The sequence below is a fragment of the Lepus europaeus genome, chromosome 10 (genome assembly GCF_033115175.1).
Source record: "Lepus europaeus isolate LE1 chromosome 10, mLepTim1.pri, whole genome shotgun sequence".
Classification (NCBI taxonomy): domain Eukaryota; kingdom Metazoa; phylum Chordata; class Mammalia; order Lagomorpha; family Leporidae; genus Lepus; species Lepus europaeus.
The window spans coordinates 45,566,547-45,587,542 of NC_084836.1; the positions used below are offsets into that span (position 1 = coordinate 45,566,547).

A 20,996-nucleotide genomic window follows, 5' to 3' on the forward strand; every position below is an offset into this window, starting at 1 on the left:
AACATATCAGCACACTGGTTGAAATGTAGTAGCCTTCCTTTAACTGGTAGGGCAAAGTGGGCGTGGTATGGGGAAGGGGGTTGTATGAGCTCCAAGACCCCCTATAGATGCCTGAAACTACAGCTAATACTGCACTCTATTGGGTAGAATGTTTTTACTTTCACCTACCTATCTATGATAAGGTTTAATTTATAAATTAGATACAGTAAGGGAAGACAACATTAACTAATAATAAAATTGAACAATCTTAATAATAATCTGTAATAAAATTGACCCCCATTATTACTCTTGCACTTTTGGGTCATTTTAAAATAAAATAAGAGTTACGTGAACACAAGCACTGTGGCACCAACACAGTTGAGAACGTAGTCTGATAACTGAGACTGTTACTAGGTGACTAATGGGTGAGTATTATACACACCACGGAGTGGCCAGGCAAAGGGATGACTCATATCCGGGATGGTGCAGTGCTGGAAGGTGTGAGATTTCATCATGCTACTTTGAACAGCATGTAATTTAAAAACCTAAAGTGAATGCATTTTTAAGGGGAAACTACTGTATTTGGTTAACTTAACTTGACCTAGAATATATTCACAATGTTGTGTGTGTGTGTGTGTAAAACAGAAGTAAGACCAGCATTGCTAATGTGCCTGGGAAAGCAGCTAAAGATTGCCTAAGTACTTGGGCCCCTGACACCTATGTGGGAGACCTGGATGGAGTTCCATGCTCCTGGTTTCATCCTGGCCTAGGCTTGAGACCAGCAAATGAAAGATCAATTTCTCTCCTCTGTAACTCTGCCTTTCAAATAAATAAGTCTCAAAAAAAAAAAAAATTAAACAGGGAAAGAAGTGGAAAAGAAGAGGGTAGGGTGTGTGTGGGAATAATAGAAAGGGCAGCACTGGTCTCAAATTTAAAATTCAGCTTGCATTTTGATACTAACTAGCTGTAATACCTTGGACAAGTTACCGATCTCTGTAAGCCTCAGCTGCAGGCTGAATGAGGATAATGGAACCTTTTCCACTTCCTTAATTTTCCATGTTTGGGAGAATCACATGAGCTAGCTAATTTACATTAAAGTCCTGCTCCATGTATTCAGCTTAGTGATAGGGAAATGAAAGCAGTCACTGCCCTCAAAGAGTTCTCAGGGATAAGGACTTGAGACGGTGGTGACAAGGTTGGCCACAGGAGCTGGCACTGTGGCGTAGCGCGTAAAGTCCCTGCCTGAAGTGCCAGCATCCTAAATGAGCGCTGGTGTGAGTGCCGCCTGCCCCACTTATGATCCAGTTCCCTGCTTATGTGCTTGGGAAAGCAGTGTAAGATAGCCAAAGTGCTTGGGCCCCTGTACCCTTGTGGGAGACCTGGAAGAAGCTCCTAACTCCTAGCTTCAGATTGGCCTTGGCCCAACTCTAGCAGTTGCATCCATCTGGAGAGTGAACCAGTGGATAAAAGACATTTCTCTCCTCCTCTCTCTGCAACTCTTTCAAATAAATATGTAAATCTTAAAAAAAAAAAGGAGGTGGGGAGGATGGCTACAATAGGGGTGCTTAAACATGGGTTGAAGAATGAAGAGGGAGATGTGGACTCACAGAAGTTTAACTCATTCTGGAAAAGGCACAGATGGCCTCCTACACACAGCAGGGGAGGTCCCAATTGATGTTAGTATCAGATGGGTATTGGTCAAGTGAAAGAGGGTTGGAAAGATGAAAGGAATTGAGTGACTAGGAATTACATATCTGGTTGTGAAGTTACAAACATGGTGTCAAGGCAAGGATAGAGAAAGAAACTGCATATTATTGCCCTCTATAGAGGTGTTCTTCAAATACTGATTCTGAAAGGAAACACAATACAGGTCTCGTGGAGTTCAGAATGCAAGTGCTGCTCTCTGGCCAGTTAGTTAGAGAGACAAGATTCTGATCAGGGAGAGATTCTGGATTCTGACATTGATTTGGATGGGAAGACATGGGAGGATTTTAGCTGTGAGTGGGCAGTGATTGGCTTTAGAAAATAGCTTTAATTTAGAAAATCAATATGGAAAATGAAATGGGGGTGGAGGAGCCATTTCTAATGGATACTTATAAAAAGTAAAGAAACATTATAGAATCTTAAGGTGGAATTATTGTTGCCTGCCACTTCCCCCCAGATAACTTTATAAAATACTCATATCTAATTTCAAATTTTGTTCAGCCTGACTAACTTCTACTATCATTCCTTTCAATTGTGTTGACCTAAGATAAACATTTCCTGTGTAAGGCTCAGGGGCCAGTTTTTGATCAATTTTGTGATGATCAACAGTTTGATCTGGCAACCAGGTCCAGGGCTTGCTTCCCTCCGTCTTTGTGAGCGACACTGAGTTTTGAACATGCGAATGAGAAACATAAGACCTCATAAACACACAAATCTAGTAGTGACATTATGTAGTTGCTTGTGCAATTCCCCATGCACACATACACAACTCCTGCAAGTGACTAAAACTATCTTGCTATTGAAATGAATCCGGGGCTGCGCTGTGGCATAGCAGGCAAAGCTGCTGCCTGCAGGGCCTGCATCCCTTATGGGCACCGGTTCTAGTCCCAGCTGCTCCACTTCTGATCCAGCTCTCTGCTATGGCCTGGAAAAGGAGTGCACAGGAGTGGGAGACCCGGAAGAAGCTCCTGGCTTCAGATCGGCCCAGCTCTTGCCTTTGTAGCCATTTGGGGATTGAACCAGCGAATGGAAGATCTCTCGCTTTCTCTGCCTCTGCTTCTCTATAACTCTGCCTTTCAAATAAATAAATAAATCTTTAAAAAGAAAGGAAGGAAGGAAAGAAGGAAGGAATCCATCAGTTTTCCCTCTACTTCTTTGAAACCAATCACAAAGTGGAAAGGCTCATAGAGACTGTTTGTATGGAAGTATGCAGAGCAGTTATCTAGTCAGAGCCCAGCTCCCAAACTTCTTGTCACACTACATTTCTCCAACAAAAGCTCACAAAAGTGGTTTTCCACAAAACAAAAGGTAATTTACCTGAAGCAAGTATAAGCCACCACTTCTTAGAAAGCCTACAATGTTAGTAGGAGTTTTATCACTTTTTGCCCAGGGTCTTCACCATGTCTGCTTGACAAGTGTGCATGTGTGTTAAGAAATTTATTTTTAGTGTGAATTTCTGAATTTTAACATTTTAGGTGATGTCTTCACCTTCTTTATTTATTCTTTTCTGTATTGTTTCATTTTGCTTTTTAAATAGTAAGCATATAATCAGGACAATCATTTGTAATAAAAAAATAATAAACCAAAACTGTTTTCATTTTGGAGAGCCATGGATCTTTAAAATCATACACAAATTAGCACATGTCCACAACCTGATAAACTCAGGCAGAGATAAAAGATCTGAGAGATATTGGTAATTCCAGTGTGAATTTTAGTTCTTGTCAGTGGGATAGGTCTCCCTACTTCAGTGTGTTTTCTAAATTACCTTACAAAAAGCTACAGTTGGTATAGCAATAATCATATCTACTCATTATATGGAAAAATCTCACCCTAATTATACTGTGTTGGACACAACCATGGAGATACATGATGAGCTTTTTCAGATTTCTGGGAGAGAAATGGCATGGAATGCATATAATTTCACACTCTCTGCTAGATTCTGTAAACATTTAGGCTCCATAAGACTCTGCTATTCTACTGGGACTGGGTTAGGATTAAAAGTGAAGGATCCAGAAAAGGAGAGGTACTACAACACTTACCAACAAAAGCATCACTGTCATATTTTCAGTGTTATGATATTTTAATTTAATGTAAACTGATTTTATGTAGGAGTTAACTCTAATCCACATCCTAGTGTTGTGGGTAAAGAAAGACAACTTCTTTTCCATGTGGACAAGGCAGTGAGCAAAGCAAGATTTAAGTCAAAAACCTTGTGCCCCAGCAGCCAGGAGGGGGCCTCCAAGAGAGGCAGACCTGAGAAACAGTGTTAGTGGAGTCATTTAAGCACAATTTTGTGGGAGAAAACAGAACAGCAGCTAATAGTCAATCATAGGTTGGGAGAAACACATCAAAAGGCTGGAATTGTAATCTTGTCTAGCTGACTATTGATATAACAAAAAAAATCATTAGAAGGGTGGCAAAGGTAACTCCTTTCTATTCGTATGATAAGCTAAAAACTCAGAAGGGTGCTATTCTCATGATAAAACTGGAAATTCAGAATGGGATTGGCACTTTTATCTTGCTTCTGGGGAGAAGCATGCATATTGAACCCTCTTAAGGAGACTGCCCCTTTCCTCATTCTTTCTGGACCACCTGTTAGTCCATCTAACTCTTTATACTAGCTATGGTTAGTTAGCGCTGAGGTGTACTCTAATCAGGAATCTACATTTCAAAGGTTAATATGGTTATGGATTTTTGACCTGAAGGGTTTGTTAATTAGAACAGGGCATGTTACAGAATAATTTTCATAGGCAAAATGATTAATATTTAAGATGGATGGCTTATAGGAAGAGCGGTCATAGCCACCTGCCATTCCTTGAATGTGCTGTGAAGCAGCAGCCAAGGCACATCTCTATACTGCCAGCACAGTGTGCAAGAGAATTTCCTCACACAGGAGGCTTCTGTCCCTTGCCTTCACTCCAAGGATGGCTGCTCCTAACTTTAAAATGTCTGCTGAGCAAGGCGCTTTTAGTAAGTGCTAATGAGCGAGATCTGGGCCTCTTCTTCAGCTGCTGCTCAACCAGGGGAAGCCATGCTCATCTCGAGTGCCAAGATCGTCAAGCCCAATGGCAAGAAGCCGGATGAGTTCAAGTCAGGGATCTCCCAGGTACTCCTGGAGTTGGAGATGAACTCAGACCTCAAGACTCAACTAAGGGAGCTGAACATCACAGCTTGTAAGGCCACCACAAAACACACCAAACACTGGAGTTGGAGGAAAGTTTATTGTTGGGTGGAGGAAGCCCAACAGGCCAAGGGGAGAGGATGAGAGGGTAAGAGAGAGGAGGAGAGCATAAGAGAGAGAGATCAAGAGAGACACGTGTTCAGGAGCAGGCCCTGTTAAACCTTTGTGGGGGTGGGGGGGTAGGCAGGGAAGTAGGAGCAGCAAATCCCATTAGGGTGGGGGTGGAGCTGACACCTGTGGTTGGGCCATGTGGCCATCTGGCTTCCAGCAATGGCGGTGGGAACTTGAGCCTAGGATGGTGTCCAAGGTGTAGATTGCGCCACAGATTGGACTACACCATTTTATTAACACAGCTGCCAAGGAAATCGAAGTTGGTGGTGGCCAGAAAGCTATCATAATCTTTGTTCCTGTTCCTCAACTAAAATGCTTCCAGAAAATTCAAGTCCTGCTAGTTCGTGAGCTGGAGAAAAAGTTTAGTGGGAAGCATGAAGTCTTAATTGCTCAGAGAATTCTGCCTAAGCCAACTTGAAAAAGCCAAATGAAAAATAAGAAGCGCCCTAGGAACCGCACTCTGATAGCCGTGCACAATGCGATCCTTGAGGACTTAGTCTTTCCAAGTGAAACCATGGGCAAGAGAAGCTGTGTGAAACTGGATGGCAGCCGGCTCATGAAAGTCCATCTGGACTAAAGCACAGCAGGATAACGTGGAGCATAAGGTGGACACTTTCTCTGGTGTCTATAAGAAGCTCTCAGGTGGGGCCGGCTCTGTGGCACAGCAGGTTAACGCCCTGGCCTGAAGCACCGGCATCCCATATGGGCGCTGGTTCAAGGACCAGCTGCTCCACTCCCCATCCAGCTCTTTGCTATGGCCTGGGAGAGCAGTAGAAGATGGCCCAAGTCCTTGAGCCTCTGCACCCATGTGGGAGACCCGGGGAAGAAGCTCCTGGCTTCGGATTGGCATAGCTCCAGCCGTTGTGGCCAATTGGGGAGTGAAACATAGGATGGAAGATCTCTCTCTATCTGCCTCTCCTCTCTCTGTATAAATCTGACTTTCAAATAAATAAATAAATCTTTAAAAAAATTTAAAAAAAGAAGCTCACAGGCAAGGATGTTAATTTTGAGTTCCCAGAGTTCCAGTTGTAAACAAAAATGATTAAATAAAGGATGGTCCACAGGTTAAAAAAAAAAAAAAGTGCTAATGAATGTTAAGACACTTATTAGAATTTACCTAAGACTTGTTTCCACAGTAAATACCATATGGTATTATGATGAGTTAGATGGGCTAATAGGTAGTTAGCTCAGGTCCCTGTTGGAATAAGAAAAGGGGAGGACTTTTAAGAGAGTACAAAATGCATGCTTCTCCCCAAAAGTTGCTGTTAGCAAGAAAAAAGTGCCAATCCTACCCTTCTGAGTTCCTAGTTTTATCATGAAAATAGAAAGAAATTACCTATCCTACATTTTTTGTTTTTTTAATCATAAGCAGGCTAGACAGGATTATAATTCTGGCCTTCTGATGGATTTTGTTCCTGCCATTTGATTGATTGTTACCTGAATTGGGCTTAAGACTCCACTTCCACCAGTTTCTCTGGTCTTTCCCTGTTGTTCCTCTCCTGGCTGTTGCAGCAGGAGGTTTCTGACAGTAGTGAGGAGTCAGACAGGTTAGTAGGCAGTCAGGTTGGTCATAGTGGAAATTGAGGGTGCAGAATGCTTGCTTTCCCCAAAAGTTACATTTAGAAAGGTTAAAAGCGCATGGGCCATTGCTGTGGTATATGGGGTAAAGCCGTCACCTGCAGTGCTGGCATCCCGTAGGGGCACTGGTTTGAGTCCTGGGTGCTCCACTTCCGATCCAGCTCTCTACTATGGCCTGGGAAAGCAGTGGAAACCCATGTGGGAGAACTGGAAGAAGCTCCTGGCTCCTGGCTTTAGATCAGCATAGTGCCTGCCTGACCACTCCTTGGGAGCTTCATATATATATGAGCTAGAGAGAGAGAGAGATCTATCCACTGGTTCATTTCCCAAATGGTCTCAATGGCTGGGGCTGGGCCAGGCCAAAACCAGGAGCCAGGAGCCAGGAGCTTCTTCTGGGTTTCCCATGTGGGTGCATGGGCCCAAGCACTTGGGCCATCTGCTGCTGCTTTCCCAGGCACATTAGCAGGGAGCTGGATTAGAAGTGGAGTAGCCAGGACTAGAACTAGTACCCATATGGGATGCTGGTGCTGCAGGCAGTGGCTTAACCAGCTGTGCCACAGTGCCGGCCCCGGGGAAGTGGTTTTAAAAGGCAGATTCCTAACTCAGTCTACCCCAGACATTAGGAGAAAGCTCCAGAGACTTGGAATGGGACCTGAGAGCAACTGGACAACCTCTTAAAGGTGGCCACCATGGTCCTTTATAACTCATCAGGAGGGGACCCAACAGTGAAGCAAAAGGATAAGAGGAGGAGTGCACTCCTGGTGATGTCGCAGCTCCAGAGAGACCCCAGGGACTGCCCAAGTGCCTTTACTGCAAAGACAGTGGACATGCCAAGAACCAAGGATTGTTGAAAAGTACCCCCAGGGCTGTGTCCTGTATGCAGAGGAGATCATCGGAGATTTGACTGCCCCTGAAGGCCAAGAACTCCCAGGGTCAGGCATTTCCAATAGATCTCCTGCATGAGACTGAAGGGGCCTGCAGCTCTCCTAAAGGCTCTGGTGACGCATCAGATCAGCCCCTAGAAGTCCCAGGTTATTCTCATGTGGAAGAAAAGCCTATCAAATTCCTTCTGGAGACAGGGGAGCAACTTTCTCTGTCCTTAGCTCTAGCTTTGGCCCTGCCCCCTCTCTGCTCATACAGTGACTGCAATAGGGATCTCAGGAGCCCCCAGGTGAGATGTTTCAACCAGCATTGAGCTGTGCTTGCAGTGATCTGAGTTTTAATCACTGCTTTTTGATCATACCAGAGGCCGGCACCTTTACTAGGTAGAGATCTCCTGGCCCAGGTGAAGGCCACAGTTCTTATAGGACTAGAAGACACTGTATGCCTCCCTCTGAGAGAGATAGATATTAATCCTGAAGTTTGAAGTGTCCAGGCAAAAACAGGTTTGGCTATAACTGCTCAACCTGTCCAGGTTCATCTTAAAAACCCATCTTCCTTTCCTCATCAGAGCCAATATCCATTAAAGTCTGAGACTTGGAAAAGACTAAGGGTCATAGTAGAAAATCTCAAATTGCAGGGACTTTTAAAGTCACGCAACAGTCCCTGCAATACTCTATTTTTAGGAGTTCAAAAACCAATGGAGAATGGAGACAAGTACAGGATTTCTGCCTCATTAATGGGACAGTGTTACCCATACATACTGTGTTTCTAATCCCTATACCTTGCTATCTTGCTGCTACTCTGTCTCAACATTTAAATTCTGTCTTGAGTGAAGACAAAACCTCTCTGTCAGCCAAAGTATCTTGGCCACATTCATGCTAGAGGAGTATCTTAAAAGAAGCCAAGGGGCCAGTGCTGTGCCATAGCGGGTAAAACCACCGCCTTTACTGCCAGCATCCCATATGAGCACCGGTTAGAGACCCAGCTGCTCCACTTCTGATCCAGCTCTCTGCTATGGCCTGGGAAAGTAGAAGTGGGAAGTAGAAGCAGAAGTAGAAGTAGGCCCAAGTCCTTGGGCCTCTGCACCCATGTGGGAGACGCAGAAGAAGCTCCTGGCTCCTGGCTTCAGGTTGGTGCAGCTCTGGCCATTGTTGCCAATTGGGGAGTGAACCAGTGGATGGAAGATTCTCTCTCTCTCTCTCTCTCGCTCTCGCTCTTGCTCTCGCTCTCTGCCTCTGCTTCTCTGTAACTCTGCCTTTCAAATAATAATAATAATAATAATATATATATATTTTTTAAAAGGAAGCCTAGGCCAGCTTCTCCTCTCCACTCTATCTAGTCCTTCCTGATTTTGTTGTGTTTAATTTACCCAGGGACTGTTCACTATTCCTTCTCTTTTGTCTCAATCATCAGGAAGTGTGTGTGTGTGTGTGTGTGTGTTTTTTAGGAGGAGGAGACTGCATGTTAGGCAGCCAAGGCCCAGCACCTGGTCTTGGTTGGCCCTTCCTACTAAAGGATGCCTCACTTTCCCTACCTCCTTAGTTACCATTTTGAAAAGACACTAGCAAGAACATAATAGGGTTCATTTTAAACTATCCACCCTGCTTTTTTTTTAGCTACCAACTGGACCCTCTTGAGGGGCATGTTGCCATGTTTTCCAATCTCTCTTTTAAGTTTTTTCCTAGACTGACAAGGGTGGGCCCTTGGCTGCTCCAACTCAAAGTTCACATTTTCTTGCTTGCTAAGTTATAAAAAAGTTTCTCTTCCCACCTAGGTTTCCTCAGCACATAATCATTGTCTGCAAAGTGTTTAGTGGGAGATTATTGCTAATTTTGTGAAATAAAGAGTCTAGTCCTCTCCTTTTAATGAACTTAACTCTCACTGGCATCTGTGGTATCATTGGGAGCTTGGGTACACATGGAAACGAGAGCCTGGTGCATGAATTTTAATGTTTTTCTAGTTGGAGATTTGAGTGAATGTGTGGTGAATGTACAAACCTAGTTTACTTGGGAGTCTCATGTAAATTACAGGAAAACAAAGTAAATGAAATTTAAACAGAAAATAAATTTGATCACACACACACATACACATATATGCACAAAGGAGTAGCCATGTTGTCTTCTGCCCAGCTGAAGGCACTTCCATGAGACCTCTTTCTTGGAGCATTTTCCTTCTCCCCCACCTCTAATGGAGGGTGAGGCAGGCTGAAGCTTCATGCCTGGGTCCAGTCCCCCATCCAACCATGCCTAAAAGAGGGGAAAAGGCCAAGATACCTTTGTCCAAAGAGGAGCAGCTGCTTCCGTTTCAGCAGAAGTTGCTGGTAGAGGAAGAGGTAGCCAAGAAGAAAGGGAGGCTCCTCAGCCAGTTCTTGAAGGACAAGCTGGCCAAGGAGGAAAAAACAGTGCTCAAACCTTAATAAGATGAACATGCAGTGGAGAGCTGTTCTTTGGAAAGTCAAGACCAGAGAGCTTCACAGGGACACAGAAATTCTTAGCCAAACATTTGAATGAATGGTAGCAAGTTTTTAGCTAAGAACCTGGGAAATAGCCCAGGAGAATTCAGTCAAGCTCGCCCTGGAAAGTAATGCCACCCTCAAAGCCCTGAGAAAGATCATGGATAAGGGTGAAAAGATCGCTTAAACTTGCTGAAATATGTAGGAAATTTGAAACAGAAGAAGAAAAAGCGCTACCTTTTTATACATCAGTACTGACTCCTGTGGAATAGGAGGAAGTTGAGGAGCAGAACCAAGAAGAGCTAACTGAGGAGCTGTGGAGGTGAAGGCAGACTACTTAGAGGTGGAGAATTTCTGGAAAAGGTACAGCAAAGTAAAACTGGAGAAACTGAGCCTCCAACACAGGTGAGCCTGGCTATTAGAAATCAATGGGAAGCTGTGGGAGATGCTCAAGCAGTACTGGATGGCACCTCAGTGAGTGATGAAGTGCTGAGCCAGCTCAACCCACTCTTCACTGTCAATCATCAAGGCAACTTACCCCAGCCCTTGACCACATCTGTACCCCAGCCCCATGACAGAGAACCTCCAACCACTTACAACATCTTTGAAGCAGTCCATGTGCTATCCCGTGCCCTGTGATCCAAGGAGAAAATCTCTTCCCAACCCCTGGAGTTTTGTGTGTGTGCATGCATGTGTGAGTCCTTTCAGGGATTTGAGGGCTTTGCTATTACAATGATTGAGTAGTTCTGGAATTCTGGCTTTGGCCTGTCTCAGCTCCAAGCTGTTGTGGGCATTATGGGAGTGAACCAGCAAATGGAAGGTTTTTCCCCTCTCCGCATTGTAACTCTGTCTTTCAGATGAGTAAATAAATAAATCTTAAAACAGGGAGATTAGTTACAGGGATGGCAGAAGAATGGTGATGATGTGAAAGCAGTGCTCTCAGGAGGAATCACCTCCATGATTATGCCCAGGGCATAATGGGTGATTATGCATGAGTAGTCTTGCTCAGGGAAGGATCCTGAGGACTACTGGGCCTGTGACTAACTAGATTATCTGTTCAAGCAGATAAAATCATGCTTGCTTGTGAATTCCAGGTACGGCCAGAGCAAGCCAGCTGAAGCTGCCAAGTCATCTGGCCTTCCTGGGCTGGCGATATGGAGGTTTGCATTGTTTGTAACAGAGTGTAAAAGGAAATGGATAGCTAAGGGCATGGTCAGCATGGGCTCCAAGCTGAGTTGGCTTCATGCTGATTAAAGAAAAAACTCTGGAGTCTCTCAGCATGGTACTTTGCCTCTCTTAGACCCCAGACAATCAACATATGGCAGCAGCTTAGTTTTACAGAACATCATGCTGTCCCCTCCTCTTGATGAGGTCAAACCATCAGGCAAGTGTCCCAGGGATTTTCTCTGCCATCCGGATGCCCATTCTCAGACTTCAGCACCTGACTCAACAGCCAGCCTCCTTAAGAACCCCATGCCACCCTCGCTAGCCAGGACAGTAGTTCTTGAGATTGACCATCTGCTATTGTCCTCATCTGTCGACAGATTCAACTTAACTTTACCCTCAAAAAAAAAAAATATTCTTCTGTTCGCCAATCATCAATATATGCCTTGTTAAACTAGGCCTCTCCAATTGAATGCCACTGCCCTAATATGTATAAAGGTCTGTGAAACCCTGTTATACTTGCTAAGATATTATGAACTGTTGAGTCATTGTAATCATAAGTAGTTTAAATCTTTTGCTATCCACAATGTGGTTTTCAAAATATTTATTTATGTCTTAACAAAACATTGTTGCTACTATGCTTAAATGCCTTATCTTCTAGATTAAACATTTCCCTGAGACTCCTAGGGTTTGCAACACTTTGGTAAAAAATAATTGTGAAAAAAATCATTTACCTACATACTATCTGCATTCAAAAACTGCTTTAGCATTTTCAAAATTCAAAAACTGCTCTAAAGTAGCTATTGATTAAAATTATGTATATTCTTTAAGAAAGATGTTTTTTCTTAATTTAGTGGTGTTGAGGATTGTTTAGGATGTGAATTAAAGGAACCAGTAGGTAGGAAAGAAAATTATGGAGAAAGGTATAAGCATGAGAATGTATTTTTTTATTTTTTTAATTTTTATTTTTTTTTGACAGGCAGAGTGGACAGTGAGAGAGAGAGACAGAGAGGAAGGTCTTCCTTTACCGTTGGTTCACCCTCCAATGGCCATTGTGGCCGGTGCAACACGCTGATCCAAAGGCAGAAGCCAGGTGCTTCTCCTGGTTTCCCATGGGGTGCAGGGCCCAAGCACTTGGGCCATCCTCCACTGCACTCCCTGGCCACAGCAGAGAGCTGGACTGGAAGAGGGGCAACCGGGACAGAATCCGGTGCCCCGACTGGGACTAGAACCCGGTGTGCCAGTGCCACAAGGCGGAGGATTAGCCTAGTGAGCTGTGGCGCTGGCCGAGAATGTATTTTTACATATGGAAAGAGAAGAGAAATTTTGTATAGAAAGATTTTTTTTTTGATAGATAGAGGAACTGAATGCATAAACATGTTGTGGAATGTTTGCAGAAGTTGAAGGCTGGTGAGATTAGTTTGGATGAAATTAGAAGGAAGTTATCTTAAAAGTTAGCCCTTCTAAAAGCAGGATTACTTGATTTTCTATCTCTTTGTAACATGATATATTCAACTCTTCTGAGTGATGGGCTCCTGATGATATCACATGCTAATTCTTTTCCATCAAGTTTCTTCTGTGTTTTGTAACTGACCTAGATAATAAAGTTTTATGTATCTCAGGGAAGTTTCATGTGTTTTCTGTTGCCTTTATTGAGTTTCATTGCTTTAAAAATTTGAATCTTACAGGAGTTAGCTTTATCTGATTTGAATCTTGCAGGAGTTAACTAGATCTGGTCCACAGGGTTGGTTGAAATGCTCAGGTTTAACTTACTTTGATCAAACGGTTTAAACCTCTGACAATTATTTTACGTCTAAAGCTCTAAAACTGAGTCTTGCGCCTTGAGATTTCCAGCTGGATCTCTGGAACTCTGAAAAGATGAGCTCTTGATTGAGAGAGGTAATTGCCCTAGGCTTTGTGTTATCCAGGACCAAACAATTAGAAGCCATCAATCTTAAGGCCTTATTCCAGACACACCTGAGGAAATCTGTATCCTACTAGAGACCATTGGGTCAACCCTCAGAAGAATGCCCTGCTGCTGTCCCTTAATGATACACCCTTTCAGCATGAAGCAGCCCCATATCCTACCAGCAGTTAGGGTCCATTCTTCTGGGGGTTGGGTGAATTTGATGAATTAGATGTGCTAACAGGTAGTTAGGTCAGGTCCCTGTTGGAATGATAAAAGGGGAAGTCTGAAATTCATGGCTCTTCCCAGAAGCTTCCTTTAGCAAGATAAAAGTGCCAGTCTCAATAGGCTAATCCTCCGCCTAGCGGCACCGGCACACCGGGTTCTAGTCCCGGTCGGGGCACCGATCCTGTCCCGGTTGCCCCTCTTCCAGGCCAGCTCTCTGCTGTGGCCCGGGAGTGCAGTGGAGGATGGCCCAAGTGCTTGGACCCTGCACCCCATGGGAGACCAGGATAAGCACCTGGCTCCTGCCATCGGATCGGCGCGGTGCGCCGGCCGCATCGCGCCAACCGCGGCGGCCATTGGAGGGTGAACCAACGGCAAAAAGGAAGACCTTTCTCTCTGTCTCTCTCTCTCACTGTCCACTCTGCCTGTCAAAAATAAAAATAAAAAAAATAAAAATAAAAAAGTGCCAGTCTCAAACTTATGAGTTTCTAGTTTTATCAAGAGAATAGAAAGAAGTTACATATCCCAACCATCTGGTGGCTTTTTGTTTATATTGAGCAGGCTAGATAGATTACAGTTCCGGCCGGCGCCATGGCTCAACAGGCTAATCCTCTGCCTTGCGGTGCCGGCACACCGGGTTCTAGTCCCGGTCAGGGCACCGGATTCTATCCCAGTTGCCCCTCTTCCAGTCCAGCTCTCTGCTATGGCCCAGGAAGGCAGTGGAGGATGGCCCAAGTGCTTGGGCCCTGCATCCGCATGGGAGACCAGGAGAAGCACCTGGCTCCAGGCTTCAGATCAGCGCGATGCACTGGCCACAGCAGCCATTGGAGGGTGAACCAATGGCAAAAAGGAAGACCTTTCTGTCTCTCTCTCTCACTATCCACTCTGCCTGTCAAAAAAAAAAAAAAAAAAGATTACAGTTCCAGCTTTCTGATGGGTTTCATCCCTACCCTTTGATTAATTGTTCCCCAAATTAGGCTTAAAAGACTCCACTTCCACCAATTTCTTCCCTTAAAGTCCCCCTCCTGGCTGCAGCAGCAGGAGATTTCTGACTTAAATAAATTTCACTTTGCTCACTGCATTGTCCAAATGGAAATTCTTCTTCTTCGTGAGATTCATGTAACAGTGTTAAGGTTGTAGGAAGGAAAAATAGCCTTTGGTTAATTTAGCTCCCAGTATATGAAGCTACTTATGTTTATCAAAATAAGTTGGAATTTGAGGCCTTGTTAGCTTAGTTTGGTTGATAGTCATGAAGACAAGCATCAAGTTAGGATTTTACATATTCATGATCTCACTGTGCTCCTACAGTAACTTTGTGATACACACACACACACACACAAAAAATATACATACATATATATATAAATATATATGAGCCTGTACCTAAAGGCACATATAGACACATGTGTAATAAATAATATAATATAAATATTATTGTTCCCATTTACACCTTGGAGATCTTATCTCCTGTATTTCAGTTTCATAATTCTCAAAACAGCACCAACTGCTAGGTCTTCAGTTGTGACTGTTGCTTTTGTACCTTTTGACTGCAGTGTCATTTTTCTCACTTCTTTTTTTTCTTTTTTTTGACAGGCAGAGTTAGACAGTGAGAGAGAGAGAGACAGAAAGGTCTTCCTTCCATTGGTTCACCCTCCAAATGGCACGCTGCGCCAATCTGAAGCCAGGAGCCAGCCACTTCCTCCTGGTCTCCCATGCGGGTGCAGGGGCCCAAGCACTTGGGCCATCCTCCACTGCACTCCCGGGCCACAGCAGAGAGCTGGACTGGAAGAGGAGCAACTGGGATAGAATCTGGCGCCCCAACAGGGACTAGAACTAGTGAGCCATGGCGCCGGCCTCTCACTTCTTTTTTCTGTGATGCTCTTATTCATTCTTCAAGGGGCCAACTCACATGTTACCTTATGTATGTTGTATTTTCTGACTCTCTTAAGTGCCTCCATTCTTCTTTGTTATTTTGCTTTCATGCATATTTTCCTTTTCACTAAACTCTGAGACAGAAGCAGTCTCTTTGTATTATGATATTACCTCTCTGCTATGTTAGTCAGTTTAGGCCACTCTAACCAAAGAACATAGAATGAATGGTTCTCATAGTGGAGGCCAGGAAGTCTCTCAAACCATCTGACTGACATCTGGAGACACATTCAGTCCATACCACTAACTCAAAATCTTCACCTCAAATCACATCAAATAAATAGTAGACTGTGTTCTTGGTGCAGTTGCTAGATGTTATCAGGCCCTAAACTTCCACAGTCTCCTAGTCTTGATCCTTTAGCTTAAAATTTCTTGGGCCTGCTTTTAGGATTCAAACCAACCTCTCACTAAAAAATAACTCACTCAGTTGAAGGAGTGGGGTAGCCAATCCCACCAAATCAAAACATTCATGAGGCCATTTCTCTGCTTTATAGATAACATCCTGATGTTACATCTTGTCTTGAGGATTTTTCCAGGAACCTGGGACCCCAGTATCTGCATGTAGCCACCAGCCTTTCTAGAGACCACTTTGCCGTTATCAAAATTCCCAGACTATGGTATCAATGACCAATCAAAGGAGGGCCATAAGCACTGCAGACTAACCATGAATCTGCACATGAGTTGAACATGCTCCTCTCAAGCCCAACTTAGGTCTATAAAATCTCTGATCTTTGACCCATGGAGAAGTCTAAGAATCAAGCAATAGCTGCCCAGCTCCTTGCTCTGCACATTACAAATAAATACCTGCTTTATCTTTAGGAATACCTGTGTCATTTTGGAGGTGTCATGTTGCTTTATTCCTTCGTGCTTCCTATGTCCCTACAGTGATGTCTTCACATCTGGTGTAACAGACCCTTCCTCTTTGTGCAAGAGGTTTTATTTTAAAAGTTTATGATTTAGATTCAACGCAGGATATCACTTGGCTTGTTTCTTTGGCATTGGTTCTAGGTGAGCCCAGAAGTGTCATCTCTGAGTGATGTACTTTAATAAATATCAGCTGTGTTTATAAGTGACACAGTGATCTAGCCTGCAGCAGTTCACATGGGTAGAAGTGTGACTTTGAGGTGAATGTGGGCTTCTTAGCGTGTGTATCTTCAGTGTCCTGAGAGTTGGGTGTCAGTTACAATAGGAAGTGTGATAGCTAGGGCCTCTTTCTTCACACTGAGGGACTCAAAAGGGGCTGTTCCCTTATCCTGTTGGCAAGGCTGAGTGATGCTGGGGCTTGTGGCAACAATATCTGTGGCGTTAGGACTGTGGGATGTGGATGGGACCTTCCCCAGGTCCTTCTGAGAGAGCGTGACTTGTGCTAAGGCTTGTAACACTAAAAGCCCTAGTGTAGGACTAAAGGATATGAACTGAACCCTGCTCCAGTCCTACTGGCTGACTACAAAGGGTTCAGGAGATCTTGCTCTGGCAGTTATGGGTCCAGAGAAGTGTAATGCAAACAGATTTTTCCCTGGATCCTACTGGGTAGATTGCAGTGGGTTTGAAGAAATTGGTACTGATTGCTAGTCCTGGTGTTGCAGGCTATGGGGGCAGGGCTCAGTACCAAGATCTGCCATGGTGGGAGCCAGGTGTTTGGGATGGTGGTAGCCACATTCCTGAAGCTGGCTGATGCAGAAGAGCATCACAAGTAAGTACCAGTCACTCCAAAGATTGCAATACCAACATTAACAGTCCTGGATCTGCAAGGCACAGATGGAACTGCCCCCAGTTCTCATGTAGCATGCAAGGGTGATGCTGGGCTTTGTGCCTGGGTCTCCCAGAACTGTGAGCTAGGAGGTGCAGAGAGAACTTCCTTAGGTTGGGTCTAGATTTTTTTTGTGGGCTGCTGCTGTTATTAGCCCCAAGAAGCTGAGAGGCAACTTCCTGGATCACACAGAGTGAGTGAACTTATGCCCAGAACTTCCAGCTGCAGGATGCAGAGGGTCTGTTCACTCTGAGAGTCTGCCCTGGTTCTGGTTCTGTTCATTTCTGGTAGCAATGTGGTTGCTTTCTGCCTGGTGAGTCAGAACAGTGACCAGTCAGGACTCTGCCACACCCAGCTGAGTCTGATGCTTGGGGAGGGTGAGGGAAGGGAGAGGAGGGAGGCAGAGTGGCTTCCTTTTTTGCAGCCTCGTAGCCACTCTATATTTGTACTTATATTTATCAAAAGGAAATATATTTAAATAGTTTGCCCCACATATACCTTGAATTTCTAGTTCCCAATTAAAGTATATTTGCTTTAATCCTTTTCTGGTATCAATTATCCTAAGATAATTAAAAAATCATTATAGATTCAGACAGAATAAATATATTTCATAAGTAAATAAGCATATAGAAACTAATAAGATGAATTAACACTTGTTTTTTGGAGTGTTTACTGGATATTGAATGGTGCTACTAGGTTTAGTCATTCATGAGTTAAACTTATTAGATATCTAAATCTATTGGGCGTATAAGTACTTATATCACAAGTATGGATACAAGATATAAATGGTCAAAGAGAAAATGTAGTTGATGTAGTCCAATAGCATTGAATTAATGTTACACATTTGCTACACATTTTTATGTAAGTTAATTTCTCACTTCTGAAAAGGAAATCATTTCAAACTTGCTCAACCCAGAGGAAATGGTGGTTTCTGTTGTAATTTTGATGATGCACTTTGAACATTTCAATTCTCATTTTTCCCTCTGCTTTATTTTTTCAGTTTCTTTGCTAAAGTGCATTTTAAAAGATATCCTATTGTCTGTGGCTCCAAGGACAACAGTTTTTACTAAAGAACTTATAGAATTGCTTGATTTCTTAAATTATGCAATGTGTTTATTGAATTAAAATTAAAAAACAAAAAATTATGTAGATTTTAAAGATTTATTCACTTTTTTGAAAGGCAGAGTTACAGAGAGGCAGAGGCAGGGAGAGAGAGAGGTCTTCCATCTGCTGGTTTACCCCTCAAATGTCCGCAACGGCCAGAACTGAGCCATTCCAAAGCCAGGATCTGGGAGCTTCCTCATGGTCTCCCACATGAGTGTAAGGGCCCAAGGACTCGGGCCATTTTCTGCTGCTTTCCCAGGCCATAGCAGAGAGCTGGATTGGAAGTGGAGCAGCCAGATCCTGAACTGGCACTGAGATGCTGGCACTGCAGGCGGCAGTTTTACCCACTATGCCACAGCAGTGGCCACAACAAAAATATTTTTAAAAACTCATTCATTACCCTTGCTATAAGTAAAATATAGTTCTTTGTCTTAGACCCAGAAACTGTCTATCTTCTTTCAGTATCCTTGGATTTGTAGCTAACTTGCTAACTTGTAAGTAAGGTAAAATCTTAGATCTTTTAGTTTTTCATATGAAGCTATTTAGGTTTTTTCTTTCTTTTCTTTTTTTTTTTTTTTTTTTTTGGACAGGCAGAGTTAGACAGTGAAAGAGAGAGAGACAGAGAGAAAGGTCTTCCTTTTTCTGTTGGTTCACCCCCCAATGGCCGCTGCGGCCAGCGTGCTGTGCCAATCCGAAGCCAGGAGCCAGGTGCTTCCTCCTGGTCTCCCATGCGGGTGCAGGGCCCAAGGACCTGAGCCATCCTCCACTGCCCTCCCGGGCCACAGCAGAGAGCTGGACTGAAAGAGGAGCCACTAGGACAGAACCGGCAACAGGGACTAGAACCCCAACAGGGACTAGAACCCGGTGTGCCGGCACCACAGGCAGAGGAATAGCCTAGTGAGCCGTGGCACTGGCCAAGTTTTTTATTTAGTCTTATGTTGATTTTAGAAGTGGATTCATTCAAGAATTTGTCTATTTCATCTAAATTGTTGAATCTATTGACAAAATGTTATTTATTATACTTATTATTCTTTAATTTATCTAGGATACCTACTAGTGTATCTTGTTTTACTCTTGATATTGGTCATTTTAATTTTTCTCTTTATTCTTGATCATTCTTGCTATGGGGTTACCATTCTCATTAACATCATGTAGGTAGGCTCAGCCAGGATTCCTTGGGGCTGCTGGTTACAAATAAACTTACAGCAAAATCAGTGCTAGAAAAGCTGAACCAGGGAGAGGGAAGGAATTGAGAAACAGCCAGAGAGATCAAAAGCCAAGCAGAAAATTTACCAGTGAGTATTGTTCTGTGGTCCTTTGAGATCTGAAATTAAGGTCAGCAAAGACAAAGCCAAACAAAATGACACATGTTAACAAATGACAACAAACACAATCAATCACACATGTTACCAACAGCCCTTTGGTGAGCAGAGTACCTGCCACTGGTGAGACTACAACTTACAACTCTACCAACAAATGTGGAGATACAGAGGTCACACCTGAACTTGAAACAAGAATAAGAAAAATAGAAATAAAATCTGTAACTATTTATTATTTTAAAAGGATTTTATCTGCTTCTGTGGTGGTCCTAAGATATGCCACATTCAATCACTGATAAACATGGTTGACTTTCATGAACTCTTAAGTAGTTAAGCCCAAAGAAGCAGTCTTGAAAGCAAGAAAGACAAGTAGTCATGAAGCACAGGTGGTTTCATTTTGAGTTTCACTGTCTTGAGGTTGTTTCCAAGACAAAGAAGTTATATTAATTCACAACAACTTCTTCACAGTGACCTAACCACAACAGGGTGTAACTGCTAAAATAGTAAGCCCAGAGGAGGACTGGTGTGTGTGTGTGTGTGTGTGTGTTTGGCCAGGACTGGTGCAGCAACGTAATATCCTTGATATTTCAAGCTGTTTCTTTATTCCTGATTCATCATCTCTGGCCTTTCCAATTATGCTTTTAATCTCATGGTAACAAGACGTAGGTTACACAATTTTACTTCCATGTTCCAAGCACAAAGGAGAAATACAGTGGTGGTACCAATATCAGGGTGTGGATACAATGAAGGTAGCTAATTTCTGCTTTGTGTTGGAAGCACAAAACTAACAGTTACTTCAGGGGAAGTTATTCAGAGAGCTATCAGCATCCTTAGCCAAAGCATCACTATGGATTGAGTTGTTTCTCTCCAAACTGTATGCTCTCCAAACTAAGTCCTAACTCCTTGTACCATAGAATGTATTTGGAAATAAGTTCCTCACGGGTGTGATCAGCTTAGAATGAGGTGATTAGGTCACTTGAGCTAGCCTGTCCCACCTGAGGACAGGTGGGGGAGACTGAGAAGCACTTGTGTAGTTGTCAGTCCAGAGACATAGGCTCACTGAAAGAGACTCAATCTCAGGACTGTAGAATACTTCCTCTTCCTTGACACTTCAACACCAGATAACTAAAGGTTCAGAGCATCTCCTTTTACCTGGAATATCATGTCTGGCTATCAAGAAAAAAATGAAGGCATAGTACCAGTAAAAAAAAACAACAACACAATTTAAAGAGATAGAGCAAGCATCAGAACTAGGCATGGCACAGATGTAGGAATTATTATCTTAGAAATGTTAAACAATGATTGATATGCTAAAATATCTAATGTGTAAAGTACACAACATGCAAGACAAATGAGCAATGTGATGAGAAAGATGGAAATCCTAAGAGCCAAAAAGAAATACTAGAGTTAAAACTGTAACAGAAGTGAAGGATAGAGGCCAGCGCTGTGGCACAGTGGGTTAATGTCCTGGCCTGCTGTGCCAGTATCCCACATAGGCGCTAGTTCAAGTGCTGGCTGCTCCACTTCCAATCTAGCTCTCTCCTATGGCCTGTTAAAGCAGTAGAAGATGGCCTAAGTGCTTTGGCCCCTGCACCCACATGGGAGACCCAGAAGAAGCTCCTGGCTCCTGGCTTTGTATCAGCTCAGCTCTGGCCATTGTGGTCATTTGGAGAGTGAACCAGCAGATGGAAAACCTCTCTCTCTCTGGCTCT

At 43.4% G+C, this 20,996-nt stretch overlaps 1 protein-coding gene and 2 pseudogenes across 1 annotated transcript in view; 2 read left to right on the forward strand and 1 right to left on the reverse strand.

Annotated features, from left to right (window-relative positions):
* The first annotated feature begins 4,714 nt into the window (after positions 1 to 4,714).
* Positions 4,715 to 6,007, forward strand: LOC133767623 (small ribosomal subunit protein eS7-like; annotated as a pseudogene).
* Positions 6,008 to 9,677: 3,670 nt separating this feature from the next.
* LOC133768020 (dynein regulatory complex subunit 2-like) lies at positions 9,678 to 10,526 on the forward strand (annotated as a pseudogene).
* A 5,739-nt stretch (positions 10,527 to 16,265) lies between these two features.
* GLIPR1L2 (GLIPR1 like 2) overlaps positions 16,266 to 20,996 on the reverse strand; it is a 43,478-nt gene continuing 38,747 nt past the window's right edge. Inside the window, exon 8 of the mRNA XM_062202452.1 lies at positions 16,266 to 16,457. Within this exon, the coding sequence (XP_062058436.1) occupies positions 16,266 to 16,457 (192 nt within the window). The remainder of the gene's footprint in view (positions 16,458 to 20,996) is intronic.